Source organism: Peromyscus eremicus, chromosome 1 (assembly GCF_949786415.1).
Source record: "Peromyscus eremicus chromosome 1, PerEre_H2_v1, whole genome shotgun sequence".
In the NCBI taxonomy this organism is placed as follows: Eukaryota; Metazoa; Chordata; class Mammalia; order Rodentia; family Cricetidae; genus Peromyscus; species Peromyscus eremicus.
The window spans coordinates 54,357,974-54,374,879 of record NC_081416.1 but is presented as its reverse complement, the minus strand read 5'-3'; the positions used below and the strand labels follow the sequence as shown (position 1 = coordinate 54,374,879).

General features: G+C 49.4%; 1 protein-coding gene across 1 annotated transcript; it reads right to left on the bottom strand.

Moving 5' to 3' along the window:
• Window positions 1-2,212: 2,212 nt before the first annotated feature.
• On the bottom strand, window positions 2,213-15,497 carry LOC131897790 (solute carrier family 22 member 20). The gene is made up of 10 exons (XM_059248740.1): window positions 15,123-15,497; window positions 14,936-15,039; window positions 14,110-14,264; window positions 12,179-12,347; window positions 10,933-11,056; window positions 9,503-9,618; window positions 4,470-4,684; window positions 3,302-3,410; window positions 2,983-3,189; window positions 2,213-2,442 (listed from the first exon to the last, which is right to left on the bottom strand). The coding sequence occupies exons 1-10, from the start codon at window positions 15,495-15,497 to the stop codon at window positions 2,346-2,348; spliced, it is 1,671 nt and encodes a 556-aa protein (XP_059104723.1). The 3' UTR covers window positions 2,213-2,345.
• Between the last annotated feature and the right edge of the window lie 1,409 nt (window positions 15,498-16,906).

Below are 16,906 nucleotides of genomic sequence, written 5' to 3'. Positions count from 1 at the left end.
AAGGCAAGTCATAACTTTATGGCATTACCTCTGAGGTAGACCTGAGGTGAGAGGTAGGGAGGGGTTGGAACTCGGAGGGGGTGGTGCAGCAGCTGAGGTCACCAAGCATGCACTCAGCTAGATGCCTCTCCCAGTCATCTTTACTCCCTGGGGGAGCAGTCTTCTGCTGGGCCACTTCCCAGCCCTACACAATCACTCCCTGTTGAGGCCATTGTGACCTCTCACAAATTGATAGATGACCTGTCAGCTCCAACCCCTTCTAGTGGGCTCCTCTCCAATTCTTCATTTCAACTCGACCTAGGAGGCATCTGGGCATGGCTGTCAAGCTGTTCCTCCCTGTACCTACTGGAATGTTCCCGGCTGCGGGAGCTAATTCCAGCTCCTCTTTTCTTGTCTTATCTCAGCAACATTTTCCCAGTGTCATCGCGCCTGGCCTCCAGGACCTCTTCTTCCTCACCTTCATCCCCACTGGGATTGCATACTACTCACATTTGGACTGGTATATTCCCACCAGAACACTCCCTGTTCTGTCCTGACGCCTGGCTCCTGCCAGACTCTCAGCAGATGCATATCGACTGAGGAAGCTGAGGGCCAGGGGAACTGCCTTAGGGTCCCCTAGCTGGTGGAGAGTCTCCCCAGGCTGGACACAGATTTGCACCCCCTGCATTCATATTGGGTTTGAGTCCTCTCTGATCCTTGACCAACGCACTTCAGTTCATCAGGTGAGTCTGAAATGGAGGGTAAGGGCTGCTGGCAGACCTCAGAGTGCCCACAAAAATGAGACGAACCGACCAGTCAAAGATAAAGAAAGCTACACGAACCTCTCCATCAAAACAAAATAAAACCCCAGTTCTGCTGTGAGTGTAACAAAAGAACAATAACATGAGCATGTCAAACAACTCAAAAAATGTTTAGGGGCTGGAGAGATGGCTCAGAGGTTAAGAGCAATGGCTGCTCTTCCAGAGGACCTGAATTTAATTCCCAGCAACCACATGGTGGCTCACAACCATCTGCAATAAGATCTGGTGCTCTCTTCTGGCATGCAGGCATACATGCAGGCAGAACATTGTATATATAATAAATAAATACATAAATCTTAAAAAAATGTTTATCTTGAGCCAGGCATGGTGGTTCACATCTATAAGGAACATAACTTAAAAACCATTTTGTGCAACTCAAAAGCCATTGTATGCCAGGCAGTGGTGGCGCACACCTTTAATCCTAGCACTCAGGAGGCAGAGGCAGGCAGATTTCTGAGTTCAGGCCAGCCTGGTCTACAGAGTGAATTCCCAGATAGCCAGAGCCGTTATGAAGCAGATCTGGTCAACATGGAGCCAGCAAGCTCGGAAAAGTCCCTGAACCTGAGTGTGCCACAAGGGTCTACGAGTTCCTAGTCATGGAACCGGGGAGGGAATCGTGTTTGTTGGTCTAGCTTGCTGACCCCTGGAGGTTTGTCATGCAGTCATGGGTCAGATTTCTTGAGATTGCTCAGGGCAGGACAGTCTCTTGAAGTCATATCCTCCATGTCTGGATGACTGCCATATTTTCAGAGATACAAAATCTTTAGAAATATAATAAAAATTTAAAATATAGCCAGGTGAAGTGGCACATACCTTTAATCTCAGCATTTGGGAAGCAGAGGCATGGCAGATCTCTGTGAGTCCAAGGTCAGCCTGATCTACATAGCAAATTTCAGGTCAAGGTTATGGGAGTATGTCCAAAGTCTGGACTGTATGCAGACCTGGGGTCAGAGAGAAGCTGTGAATGGCAGGGACATTCCCTGAGCCTTTTATGACTTTTGGGAAACTGGACCAGATCCCACTTCTGCTAAGTGTTATTGCTTGAAAGCAAACAATAGGCGAATGTCCGTGCATTCCTGACTCTGCCTCACTGTTTGCTCATCAGCTGTTCCACCAACTGCAAGGCCCACTGTAGGCATGAAGACACACACACACACACACACACACACACACACACACACACACACACCACCCCGGCCAGGAAAAACTAGCTTTTCTTCCATAATGTCATGCTTTGTAAAGGAGTGAGTTCTGGAAATTTTTGGGGGGTCAAGAAAACTGACTAGGGAAACCATAGAGTGCTGATGTCACTGTGACCCTGCAAAGACCCAGCATCACTGGTGGACCTGGAAAGTGGTGCTTTTATTGCAGCAGACAGCGTGCTTTCCTTTGGTCCCTGCAGGTTGCTTCTGCTTTCCACTTGGGCTTGGGTATGGCTCTGCAGGAAAGTCCGTGAAGTCCTCCGGCTCTGTGTGGAGTTCTGCACCAGGGTCCCCTGGGTGACTTGGGCACTCTCTCTCACTCCCTGCACAGACTCTTGGGAGCTCAAATGGTTTCTTTGAGGGCAGAAGCCCCCGGCTGCTGAAGAGAAATTTCTTCACTCTTATGTTCTGCGTCTCTTTTGGATTGGCCATCTTTGAATCTGCTCAAAGGCAAAGAGAAACTTCTGTCATCTTCCTGTTTTAGTCATTTCCTGACTTGCCCACTCTTAACAGGTTTTATTTTTGGAAAAAATCTCAATGTTCAAACCATTTTTTCAATTTTTGTTTTGCTTGTTTGAAACAGGGTCTCATTAGGTATCTGTGGTTGACTTGGAATTCACTATGTAGACCAGGCTGGCCTTGAACTCACAGAGGTCCATCTGTCTCTGCCTCCTGAATGCTGGAATTAATGGTGTGTGTTATCACACCTGGTTTGTGTGATCCTAGGGTTTCCTGTGTTCTAGGTAAGCACTCTACCACCGTGTTGCCTCCTGAGCCTCCGTTCCTATGTCTCCTGGTCTACCTCTATCCTTTCTCTGTTTCTTCATTGTTGGACCTGTTCTGGTTGAGAGGAAGCCATAGTAGAGGGAGGCAGAAGTGGGTTTTTATGCACAGCCATGGAAGATCCCTCTGACTTCCAGTTATCTCTGCTTAACTGTAACCATTTGGCCCCACAATCCACAGTGCCAAAGGACACTCACCTTCTCTCCATTGCAGCAATGGTTTCCACCAGGGGCACATTTCGGGTCTCAGTCAAGAAGCAGGCGACAGCCATTCCAGCCAAGACTGAAGTGGCACCAAAGGACACAGGCGGAAGGATGGGGCTGATCTCACCAAGTGTGGTGACCAGGGGTGCCGCCAAGCCTCCGAGGCGGGCATTGACAGAGGCAAAGCCCATTCCCATCTGCCTGTGGGAAGTGCAGATCTATCAGAGCTGGATCCGGGCCCTCAAAGAGTCAGACCCTGTGGGTGCCAGAGAGGGGAGTGGAGCCCTGCCTGGGCGTCCCTCCTCATACCCACCTGATCTCTGTGGGATAGAGTTCTCCGGTGAACAGGTACACGCAGATGAAGGAGCTGGCCAGGCATCCTTTGCCCAGGGCTGCCTGCACTGTCCGCAGGGTCTGAAGATCTAAAGAGGCAAAGAGGGAGGTGGAGCTGTGGGGAGCAGAGGCTGGAGGAAGGCTGTGATGGAAGGCTGGGGGACCTTGGGATTGGGAGGACCAGAGGGTAAAGCTTGGGGCAAAGGCGGAGGTATAAGCGAAAGCCGTGAGCACATGCCTTTAATGCCAGTCCCTGAGGCGGGCAGATCTCTGTTTGAGGTCAGCCTGGTCTACAAAGAGGTTCTAGGCCATCCAGGACCACATAGTAAGACCCTGTCTCAGAAAAAGAGACAGAGACAGAGGGAGGGGGGAGAGAGAGAGAGAGAGAGAGAGAGAGAGAGAGAGAGAGAGAGATGCAGGAAATTCACAGAACCAGAGAAGGGCGAAACCATCACTTCACTCCTGTGTGGGATTCTGAAGTCCCAATTTGCCCCTATCTGACATCTACTTCCTGACTTATTCGTCTGTCACCGTGGTCTGCTGTGGAGACAAGAAGGTTTGGAGTCCGGCTTTGGTTCAGACCTTAGCTTGGACACAGTAGGTGACTTAGCCACAGTGACCTCCCATCTCCGAGCCTCTCTGTCCTGCAGTAAGGGGAACACCAGGACACTTTGCACAGTTGTTCAAAGGTGTCACAAGGTGGGCATATGTCACTGGTGCAGAGCGTTTGGAGCTCACTGAGCATTTCCTACTGTGTCATTACCATGCTTGTCCTGCTGCTTTTATAAACTGCAAACCCTGACTCAAATATCCCATATTAGATATTCAAAGAAATTGTGGTAGATTGGTGTTAGCTGGAGTGCACCCTGAGATCGTATAGGGAGAGTCCTTGAATCATCCACACCCAAACCAGCTCTGCATCAATCATACCAATTCCTCTTTGGCATGGTGGCTTAAGTTTCCTTTTTATTTCTTTTGAGACAGGGTCACACTTTGTAGTCCAGGCTGGCTTAGAACTGATGGTCCTCCTGCCTCTGCCTTCCAAAGGCTAGAATAATAGATGTGCTGCTGGTCGGGCTCCAGGGGTGCTCCCATTGCTTCTGGAATCCACGTCTGTGTGGCTACCACAGGGCACCAAAGATACTCACCCTCAGGCACAAACATGTTGGCGATGACCATGAGTCCGGCTAAGATGAGGAAGGAGGCCACTGTGGCCCGTCGTCCCACGTAAATCATGGTGGTAGTGGCGACCAGCATGGCTGGGATGTCGATGATCCCAAATAGAGCCTGTACCAGGTAGATGCTGAGCCCGAACTTCTGTAGGTCCATGGCCAGGCCATAGTAAGCCACGGAGTTAGAGAACCTGGGGAAGGCAGCAGAGTGGCCCACTACTCTGGGGCTTGGGGCAAGGGATACAGGATGTGTGGCCTGGGGATCCTCCCCTTGGGGAGTTCAAATCCTCTGACCTCCAGCAGCATCTTCTGGTCCCCTAAGCCTCTGACTTTGGAGCACTTTCTCACTACATCTCTTTCTCACCACCCACTCCCCTGAGCTTAGGCTCTGAGCTCTGGGGCATGTTCGGTTTTCACTGTCAGGACAACTTCAGTGCTGGAATTAAAACTGTGCTAAAGAATAAAAATAAAAGAAGAGACATAAGTTAAAGAACATATGAACCATAGTTCATGCCAGTCCGTGCCTGTAGTCCCAACACTTGGAAGGCTGAGGAAGGAAGCTCACAAAACGAAGGTCAGCCTGGGCTACATAGTGAGACTGTCTCAGAAGCTTACGTTTATTTATTTTTGTGTGCAACTGTGTACGTGTGCATATGTATTCCTGCGTGTGGAATGTACACACAAGCATGTGGAGGCCAGATGTTGACAACAGGTGTCTTGCTCAATCACTCTGCATGTTATCTTCCTTCACTTTATTAATTAATTTTTGTTATAGTCCATGCACCTGTGCCCATGTGGAGGCCAGAGGATAGCTTTTGGGGAGTCGGTCCTCTCCTTCTACCTCGGGTTCCAGGGATGGAACTCAGGTTGTTGGGGGTTACGGGACAGTGCTTTTACCTGCTAAGCCATCATTTAGTACTGCCGCCTTATTTCCTGAGACAGGAGTCTGAACTCGATGGAGCCCTCTCCCCTTCCCATTCTCTCTCTGACAGGGTCTGACATCATAGCTCAAGCTGGTCTGGAACTCACTACATAGCCCAAGATGGCTTAAGTATCACAGCAGTCTTCCTGCCTGGGCCTCCCAAGTTTTGGGATTGCAGGCAAGAGCCTAGCACCTAGTTGTGTTCTGTTTCTGGATCAAGCATGAAAATCTGTCAAGCTGAGCTGTGTACACTTTTGTGTGTGCTTTCAATGTGAGGTAAGGGTGGCACACACCTGTGATGTTAGCACTGAAGAGGCCAGGACAGCAAAATCCAAAGCTCAATGCCAACCTGGGCTACAAAGTGAAACCCTGTCTTAACTAACCAAAACACCAAGAAAGACACAAACGGTGACTGGATGGGCATAAATCTGATGCGGCCCTCCTTATTCCTGGCCTGGGTTTACACACACCCTTTCCAAGTTATCCAAACACCAATATTAGGTGGTGTTGTGAAAGGATTTTGCATGTGTAATGAAGGTCTTATGTCAGTTGAGTTGAAGACAGATGGAGGGGGGTGAGGGAAGCTGATCCAATCACATTGGTCCTTTAAACCTAGGCCAATAGGTCAAAGACAGGGTGCTAGAGGTTCAGAGCCTAGGAGACTTTTTTTTTTTTTTTCAGTTTTATGAGATAGGGTTTCCCAGGCTGGACTTGAACTTGTTATTTTTCAGAGGCTAACTTTGAACCCCTGATTCTTCTGTTTCCACTTTCCCACATGCTGAGGCTGCAGGTGTGTGGCACTTCACCCAAACAATCTGATGTGACAGGTCTCCGGAGGTCTCTGGGAACTGAGATTGGCCAGTGGAGGTCCACCCTACAGCTGCAGAGAGCAGAGCCCGGCCAAATGAATCTTCCCCAAAGGCTCTGCCAAGGCGCTGAGCCAGACAGATTCCTTCGACTCAGCCTTGTTAGAGCCGTGCAGGGACCCCAGCTGCCTCAGGCGGACTTCAGCCTGCAGGGTGGAGACGCTTCAGAGGTGTTGCTTGAAGTAAGTAAAACCTGATCACAGTGGCCTTTGACAAAGCCGAAGAACAAACAGGAAAAAGCCATCATGTTCATAGCCCTGAGGGCATGTTGTTGGCTCAGCTAACAGGGAAAATAAGGGAAGGTTTGCTCTTTAAATTGTCTTCCCAGAGAGACTGGACCATGACTGACATGGAGCACCATCCAGGTGGGACTGGTATTGGCAATGTTCTGGAAAAACTTGGTGTTTGAGAATTGGCTACCAAGAACAGAAGAAGCCAAGGGACAGACTAGTCCAGGATTGGCAGGCTTCAGGTTACTATGGACTTGCAGATGGAAACGTGTCTTGGTGCCCAGGGGCAGGAGGAAGGATTTTTTTTATGCTAAGCTATGCCAAGATGGATCAGGGCCAATTGGGATGTACTTGGACGGTCTCTAAAAAACCACTTACATATCAAATGTCAGTTAAGAAGCAGGCCTTGGTTAGTGCTTGGCACTAAATACATGGCTGACTACCCAGTCAAGTTTGTTTACCCTACTAAATTTGGATACTTGCTGGAGGACAGGGAGGGTGGTCGCAAATATGGGTCACATTCAAGATGGCTGCAGTCATGTCAAGCTGGATCCCAGCAACACAGGGAGAACGGACTCGATAAATGTTTTCCACGATTCCTTCCTGTCTGACACCCCTATACCTGACAAAGCTCTCATATTCCTCCCTTCATTCACTCATTATTCTGCGGCTTATCAAATATTTACTTCAAATCGACCATATTTGCCATGGCTTTGCTTAATGATGAAAGGTATTTCAGATATGATTTTTAAAAAGTTACTTAAAAAAACAAGTAGCAGAACAGAGTATTAACCCATTTTTATAGGAACATGTGTGTGTGTGTGTGTGTGTGTGTGTGTGTGTGTGTGTGTGTGTTGTCCTTGGGGTCAATCTCCAGGGAAGAGCGAGAGTGAGGGCACTCTCTTTTTTTTTTTTTTTTTTTTAAGATAGGGTCTTACTATATAGCCCTGGCTTGCCTGGCACTCCCTATGTAGACCAGGCTAGACTTTTTTAAAGATAGGGTCTTACTATGTGACCCTGGCTTGCCTGGCACTCCCTGTGTAGACCAGGCTAGCCTTGAAATCGCAGCGATCCGCCTGCCTCTGATTGCAGCATTGGGATCAAAGGCGTGCACCCCACACGCGCAGCTGAGAACATTGACTTACGTAATTCACTCTTCTGATCTTCACAACAGCACTATTGAAGGGTGGTGTTCTAAAAGTCACGTGACTGATGGGGAGGCTGAGGAACCTGAGGTTAACATGTTCAGGCTCAGACAGTAAATGGTGGTGCTGAGATCAAAACTCCAGCCACCCGTTCCTCAGTCTTTGTTTTTTTTGTGCATTGAGTATGCATTGCTTTTGTAGTTTGTAAATTAGCCACAACAGGAAACAACAGGCTTGAAGACATTTGTGCAAGCTGACTAGTTCTCATCTCCCTTTTCATCTTCCCAGTCCTCCTGGGACCCCAGGAGTCCCCGCCTCCACCCTAGCTGAGCCTAGAGGGCCTCTCTCCACACTCCAGAAATACTAAAATTGGACCCAGATGCGGCCTGGTTAGGCTCCAGGCCTTCAGGAAAGCCTTAAAATGGCCAAGATTTTCTGTATAAACCGAAATTGCACAAGCCAGGAGCTTCAAGGGGGTCGAGATGGTTGGAGAATCCTGCAGCAAGACCCAAGGCCCCACCTCTGCCTGAGCCGTGGATTACAGCCTCTAAACAAAAATGGGTCATTGCCAATTCTTTCTAGAAGGATCCAAAAGAGGTCTTTCAACCTCTGAGTTAGGAGTTGGTGGTTTGTGTCTTTCCAGCAGGAAAAAGAAGGGAAAGAAATGGCTGGATCCTAGAAGGCAGGCTCAGCTGGTGGTAGAGGTTGTTACAGCACACCTCAGTGAGGTATTGGGGTCACCAAGGCTCTCTTGCTGCCCAGAGCCAGATCATCAAAGCTCTCTCCACCTCCAGAGTGGGAGACACCCCTGCATTCCCAGAGCCCAGGGGACACACCCCCAAATCAGGTAACAGAATGTCAGGGGTCACAAATCCTGAAAGCCCTTTGCATGTTTTGACTTTGAGACTCACAAGGACCATACTTCAACAGGAACATTCTGGGGAGGTTTTTTTGTTTTGTTTTGTTTTGTTTTGTTTTTTGTTTGTTTGTTTTGTTTTTTGACACAGGGTTTCTTTGTGCAACAGTCTTGGCTGTCCTGGAACTCCCTTTGTAGACCAGGCTGGCCTTGAACTCATCAGAAATCCACCTGCCTTTGCTTCCCAAGTGCTGAGATTAAAGGTGTGCATCACCACTGCCCAGTAAAAAAACTACATTTTTACGTATGAATGTTTTGCTGGCATGTATGCATGTACACTACATGTGTGTCTGACTGGCAGATCCCCTGGAATTGGATTTATAGATGGTTTTGAGTCACCATGTAGGTGCTGGCAATTGAACCAGGGTCCTCTGCAAGAGGAGCAAGTACTCTAAACTACTGGGCCATCTCTTCAGCCCTGGGGGTGAACTTTTTTATTACGAGGGTGTGTGTGTGTGTGTGTGTGTGTGTGTGTGTGTGTGTGTGTGTGTGTGTATGTATGTCCTTTGCTTATGTATGTCCATGCCAATGTGCTCAAATATAGCGACCAGGGGACATTGGGTGTCCTCCTCTATCTTTTGATGCCTTGTTCTCTTAAACCTGAACCTGAAGCTCAGTTTGGCTAGGCTGACCCGCTCACAAGTTCTCAGGATCTGCTTGTATTCAGTGTTCCAGGCACACGAGGCCATGCTCAGCTTTTCACACAGGTACTGGGGCTTTGAACTCAGGCCCTCATAGAGCAAGTACTCTTAGTCACCGAGCCATCTCCCCATCCCTAAGGCCCAGATGCTGAAAGGGGTGTGACATGAGATTGAATTCACACACTCACTAGCTCATTGTATTAAAACTGTTTCAGGACAAAGTTTGCCAATGGTGGCAGAAAGTGTGTCCCCATCTCAGGACAGTCTTGGGTATGAGCCCATCACCTACCAGACGACCATGAGACAGCATGTGACCTTTCTAATGGCCGGGGTTCGGAAGAGGTCCAAGATGGAGTTGGAGGTACGGACACTTGCAAACTCACTCTGGATGTAGGAGCTCACCACCTGCGTGAGGAATGTCTGGTCAGGGGCACTGAGTCTTCTGGCACCCCATTTCCCTGCTGGGGGCACCTTATCCTCCTCTTCACTGAGAAACTGGTGGTCCTTAGAGGCTGTATGATTTTGAGATGAGGAGGCTGCAATATACACCCCGACAATCCTGAGGTTCTGTGGCATTAGACATACACTCACTCAATTCCTGGTAACTTCATGGTAGTGTCAGACAGTGATTAAAAGCGGCTGGCTGGAGTTAGCTGTTAGAGCACTGAGTTAGATGCGCAAGGCCTAGCTCCAGTCTCCAGTACAACCTACCAAGTGCTCACAGGCAAATTACCGGGCCTATCCAAACCTCAGCGTCTGGTTCTTTCTCTTTGTTACAGTTTTTGTTGCATTTATTTATTTTGTGTGTGAGCACATAGGTGCTACAGCATGTGTGTGTGTGTGTGTGTGTGTGTGTGTGTGTGTGTGTGTGTGAGCACAGAGGTGCTGCAGCGTGTGTGTGTGTGGGGGGGGGTCAGAGGACAGCTTTTAGAGTCAGCTCTCTCCTTCCTGAGTGTGGGTCCTGAGGATTGGATTCAGATCATCAGGCACAGTGGCAAGGACTTAACCCACTGAACCATCTCAGTCGCCCAATCGGTTTCTCTTTGTCTTCTTCCTCTTTCTTTCTCTTCCTCATGTGTGTGTACGAGTGTGTTCATGAGTGTGTGCACTCATATGTGAGAGGAATGTGAAGACAAATGTTGACTATCACTTCTTGCATGTGTTTTGTGTGTGTATTTCTTTTCTTTTCCTTTTTTTCTACCTGAGACAGGGTTTCACTGTGTAACCCTGGCTGTCCTGGAGCTCACTTTGTAGGCCAGGGGAGCTTCGAACTCAAGGATCTGCCTGCCTCTGCCTCCCAAGTGCTGGGACTAAGGGTGAGTATCACCATGCCCAGCTATGTGTATATTTCTTAAAAATTTCTTTTTGAAGTTCCAAGTTGTCACTGAAGCTGCTAGGCTGACTGGCAAGTGAGTCCCTGGGGTCCACCTCTCTAATTCTTCAGTTTTGGGTATACCACCACACCTGGCTTTTTTTCTCCCTGATCATGCTGGGGATTCAACTGGGTTTCTCATGCTTGTACAACAAATACTTTATCCACTAAGTCACCTCTCCAGCCCCCATACTCAACACATCATACACTGTGTCCCTGAGTGTCTCTACCCTCCGCCCCAGGACGACAGGCAGGTAAGTCCTGGGCAGCTGACAAGTCCCAGTGTAACCAGAAGCTGTTACTACCACAAAAACTTACCCCAGCCTTCCACCCACACATCTGCTTACCTCTGTAGTCAGTCTTTCCCCTTCCTCCTTCCTGCCATTTATCATGGCCACCTTCCGAAGGTTCTTCACAGCTTGCTGGGACTTGCCGTGAAGGAGGAGCCATCGGGATGACTCTGGAAGCCACCTAACACAGAAAGATCATTCCCACCCACAGTCCTAACACACCTTCATTGCCTTCTACCAGACCCTTAAGGCAGGTGGCATGGTCCCCTGTGTCACGGCCAGGACATGCTATCAATAGCCCTTTGTTTTATTTTATTTTTGAGACAGGTTACCCTAGATAGACCAAGCTGGCCTCAAACTCTGGTCCTTCAGGCTCTGCCTCCAAAGTGTTGGAAAAACAGGTGTGCACCACCACACCCAATACAATACTCTCTTCCCCTCTTTTTTTTTTTTTTGTGGTCTTTTGAGACAGGGTTTCTCTGTGTAGTTTTGGTGCCTGTCCTGGATCTCGCTCTGTAGAGATCCACCTGGCTCTGCCTCCCGAATGCTGGGATTAAAGGCGTGCGCCACCGCTGCCAGGCTCTATTTTTTTTTAATTCCACTATGTGGGTGGGTTTCAGAAATTGAACTTGAAGTCAAGTGCCTTTACCTGCTGAGCTATCTTGCCCAACGATTTTCCTGTTTTATCTATCTATCTGTCTGTCTGTCTGTCTGTCTGTCTATCTATCTATCTTTTTTTTGTTTTGTTTTGAGACAGGGTTTCTCTGTGTAGCTTTGGAGTCTTTCCTGGAACTCACTCTGTAGTCCAGGCTGGCCTTGAACTCACAGAGATCCACCTGCCTCTGCCTCCCTAGTGCTGGGATTAAAAGCATGGGCCACCGCCACCTGGTTATTTATTTATTTAAGCATATTATACAGAGCATCACTGAAGAGTCCCTCAAAACTAAGTCACACTTGGTATTATTGACTCTGGTTCTTACTCTAGCTGTGTGGCCTTGAAAAAATCATAGTCCCTCTCTGGGCTGTACCTTAGTTCCCTTCTTACAAAACACCATGGGGTTGTTGTGAAGTATAGTGAAATTTATATAGGTAAAATCATTTTGTGTGTTCCAGAGCTCCATGCCAAGGGAAGAGGTTTGCCAAAGAGTCCCTAAAGCTATTCATGAGTACCTGGGCCCCTGTGGTCCTCATGACACCTTCTGTTCTGTGTCCAGCACATAGCAGGCCCCACACTCTGACCTATGTGACGGGGTTCAGTCACATAGATGCACGCCCCCACCCAAGCCCGCTCTGCTGGACATACCAAGAATAGAGGAAAAAGACCAGGAAAGGAGCAGAGACAGCAAACTGCAACCACCGCCAGGGGCGGATCAGGTAGGCCACGCCAGCCAGGATGAGCTGGCCCAGGGTGAAGGAGAAGCCCAGCAAGATGCCCGCCACTGTCCGGCCCCTGGTTGGCATCCACTCAACAACTGTGGAAGAAAGGCAGCCAGTTTAAGGGACTCATTCACCACATAGCTGTTTAGTTCATATGTCCTTCCTCACGACTATGGCAACTTAAAGCCCATGCCAAGATTTACCTAGACAATACTCTTATGTGGTCTACGGCAGGTCATTACAGGGACATCAGTCTCTACAATGGCTTCATGGTAAGGTCAACTGTACTGAGACAGAGTGTGGGGGCTCTGTTGGCATATCCTGTGTGTGTGTGTGTGTGTGTGTGTGTGTGTGTGTGTGTGTGTGTATTCAAGCGCACGTGCCCACGAGCACACAAACATTTGTGTGGTATAGAGGCTGTTCTAGTACAAGATGGACTGATGGACTTCAGGCACCTGCTCTAAGCCATGGCTGGACACCTGCCCTTCTAGAAGGTGAAGGGTGGGACTGGATTACTGAGGTCCCAATAAATGCTTAGCACCTTCCAGTATCCAAATGCTGGACAGAAAGAGACAGAGAAGGGATACTGAGCTGTACACCTGGTTCTCCAGGCCCAAGACCTCCCTCCCACCCTGAAGTCAAAGGCCCATCTGTCTCTGGATGGCTGCAGGTGGTGGCAGTTTCTGAGCCTGATGAGGCCTTCAGAAGCAAACGGTGGTTTAGGAGCAGCACACAGGTGGCAGATGTGTCCAGGGTGGGCTCTCTATTACTTCACAATACCTTCCACCAGAGCCACCTGCAGGCTCCGGTTCATCACTTGTCACTGAAGGGTGAGACTCCTATTTGTTTAGCATCCATGGAGCTAAGAAATGACCAGCCTTTGCAGCTTAGACAACCACCTTCCCTGAAGTCATACAGTCGGCGCTCTGTAGTCTCTGGGACCTCTCTCTCTCTCTCTCTCTCTCTCTCTCTCTCTCTCTCTCTCTCTCTGGTTTTTTGAGACAAGGTTTTTCTGTGTAGCCTTGGCTACCCTGGAACTCCCTCTGTAGACCAGGTTGGCCTTGAACTCACAGAGATTTGCTCGTCTCTGCCTTCCAAGTGCTGGGATTAAAAGCGTGTACCACCATTGCCCAGCTATTTCTTTATTTCTTTGTTATAGACATGGTCTCACCCTCTGTAGTTTTTGGTTAGCCTGGAACTCACTTTGTAGACCACGCTGGCCTCAAATGTGTGATCCTCTTGCCTCTACCTCCTGAGAGCTGGGATTATATTCATGGCACCCTGCCCTAAAGTTTTGGAGTTTGGATTTCAGATTAGAATCATTTGATTGTATGAGCTCCCCCCCCTTACTTATTTACAGACTCATGCAGCTTAGGCAAGCCTCAAATGTGCTATGTAACTGAGGATGACCTTGAACTTCTGATCTTCCTGCTTCCACTTCCTAAGTGCTGGGATTACAAGTGTGAACCACCATACCTGGCTCCCTTGGAGATCATCCTATCTCATGGCCCTGTGTCCCAGTCACCTATGTGACCCCACCTAAGCTTGGCACATTGTAGACAATCAGTGGCTATTGAGTAACTCTGAAATGAAATCAATCTGACCCTTGCAGCTTACAGATTAGTAAACTGAAACTCAGATCCAAGAAAGGCCACCAGGGTCCACTGCCACTGCTACCACGGTCACAATCTGTCACCCCAGGTCTTCCAAATCCAGACCCCTGGGTAGGAAGTTTTGAGTTGAGGTTTCTGGGTGAGAATTACCACAAGACAAAATTTAAAAAGACGTCCTATGATGGCTGCAATTCCCCTTTCTGATGACCCCAGCCCCTCTGGGTCCCACTTGGACTGGACTCACCCAGGGAGAGGGAGTTGAGGATGATGCCAGAGAAGGTCATGCCCATCAAGAACCGGAAGACACAGTAGGCGCTGAAGGAGCCAACATATGCTGTGGCAGCCCCCGAAACTGCCAGCTGCAGGTATGACCAGACCAGTGGGGCCTTGCGACCCAACCTGAACCCAAAGAGTAAGGGGTTAGGGAATCCCAAGGAGGCCAGATAACCTCAGGGGAGCAGAACCTGCGCCTGACCCTTCTGCCTTGGTGGAGACACCAAAGCAGTCAAGGGGAAGATGAGATGCCAGGAAAAGGCACTCCAGTACATAGCACATCCAACTGTCAGGACCCCAGGACTGGTGGCCAAGGCTGCCCAGGGATAGAGGGACATGTGTGGAAGAAAATCAGAGACTGAGTGATTTAGTCCAGGTTGGGAAAAGATAGAGATTTTGAAAAGACCCAGAGGCCCATGCCTGTAATCCTAGCATTGGGAAGTGGAGGCAGAAAGATCAGAAATTCAAAAAATTAAAAGAAAAACACTCACTGGGTGGTGGTAGTGCAGGCCTTTAATCCCAGCACTTAGGAGGCAGAAGCAGGAGGATCTCTATGAGTTCAAGGCCAGCTGGTCTACAGAGTGAGTTCCAGGGCTACACAGAGATACCCTGTCTTGAAAAAAAAGAAAAAAAGAAAAACACTCACAGATACATACACAAACGCATTATGTTATGCACATACAGACACATACACACCAAAAGAAAAAGGAAGAAAGGAAGAAGGGAAAGAAAAGGAACGTAGATAAACGATGCAAGGGTTTTCTCTGGGTGACTAGGATCTCCCCCAAAACACTCACCGGTCTGCTAGGCTACCAAACAAGGCAGCGCCTACCAGCACCCCAGACATGTAGATGGACTGAGCCAGGTCACGGAGGGTACGGGCCTCACACACCAGGTCCCACTGTGAGGGAGAGAGGAATGCTAAGCCTTGTCCTTAGGCAGCAGCCTCCCCCCAGTCCCCCAAACCACCCACCCACCTCTGACCTCCATCACGATGGTGGATGGGAAAATGCTTCGGTCATAGACCCAACCATCCTTACAGTCCTCGGTGGCCACTCCGTGGGAGGAGGTGTTAGATTTCAGAAGGGCCCACTGAGGCTCTGTGTAGCGCTGGCATGGCTCAGGGACTCCATGCTGGTTCAGGGGTATGGTGGCCCTCAGCCAGGCCCCTGAGTCATTGGTGGTAGCCTCTGTGTGGTTGGCAGGAGGCTGGCAGTAGTGGGGGGGTGCCGCCGCGGTGAAGTTCTGCAGGAAGGTGTGGCAGGCCAGCAGCCCACAGGGCAGCAGCAGCAAAGCGGTATAGACAAACTGGAAGCGACCCACACCCCCCAGAGCATCCAGCAGGTCTGTGAAGGCCATGGCCAAGGGCCCTACCCAAGGTCCTGTGTGCCGGGTCTTATGCAAAAAGGCAGGGGAGGGGACTGGGAGGTGGAGATCAGGCCAGGGGTTAGGACCACACAGGCCCTCTACCTGCAGCTCAGAGGGATCCAGTTACACCTCACAGGAGGCCTAAGCCAATCACCACAACAAATTAAAGCCACTCTAGCCAAGGCCAGAGGGCTGAGGAGTCCAGGATACCACCTGCCCCTCCTCCCTCCAGGACCTTCCTCACACAGCAGTCTGCTGCTGGAGAGGAGGCCAGTACAGACTGGGCCTGGGGGCTCCCGGTGAGTAGGCGAACTGCAAGCTGCAAGTTCAGGACACCGTCTCTTTCATTATCAGAAATGTCTCTGGGGCCGGAGAGATGGCTCAGAGGTTAAGAGCACTGGCTGTCTTCCAGGGTTCCTGCATTCAACTCCCTGCAACCACATGGTGGCTCACAACCATCTATAATGAGAACTGATGCCCTCTTCCGGCATGAAGGCATACATGCAGGCGGAATACTATGTACATAATAAATAAATCTTAAAAAAAAAAAAAAAAAATCGGCCGGGCATGGTGGCGCACGCCTTTGATCCCAGCACTCGGGAGGCAGAGGCAGGCGGATCTCTGTGAGTTCGAGGCCAGCCTGGTCTCCAAAGCGAGTTCCAGGAAAGGTGCAAAGCTACACAGAGAAACCCTGTCTCGAAAAACAAAACAAAACAAAACAAAAAATCTCAGTTCCATTTCTACCTGGCAGCCTTGTGGGCAGTCCTCACCTCCTGGTCCCTCAATTTTTCTTTTCTTTTCTTTCTTTCTTTTTTTTCTCTTCTCAAGATAGAGTCTCATATAGCCTAGGCTGACCTGGAACTCCCTATGTAGTTGAGGATGACCTTTGAACTTCTAATCCCCCTACTTCTATCTAGACAAGTCCTCTACCAACCAAACATACCCCACCTAGATCCCTCAGTCTCCACTGCCTGCACCTTTGTCCTGGTGGGTGACTCGTTTTCATCCTCCGGTCCCACAGAGGCAGAAGAGTTTATAGATGCTGTGGGTACTTGGTGTATGAAGTGTGGCCAGAGGAGGGTCTAAGGAGGCCTCTTTGAGTTCCAGTGTGGTCCAGGAGGGAGGTACATGCCTTTCCAAGCTTCCTGGTAGGTCAGATTTGTGCTAAGAAGAGGTTTTGTGTTTCCTTGCTGACATTGGCAAGGAGAGCATGTAAAACCAGAAAAGCCGCCAGGGCTGGACTGTCCATGGAGCCATCCGGTCTACATCTCTGTGCCTGGACCTCTCAACATCTCAGGGGCCGAGGTAGCCACAGCCAGTTGCCCAGTCTTCAGCAAAGGTGGGCATGAGGCTATGACTGTCTCTAGGCCAAGGCTTGCTGGTACAATCATGGTTTGGGA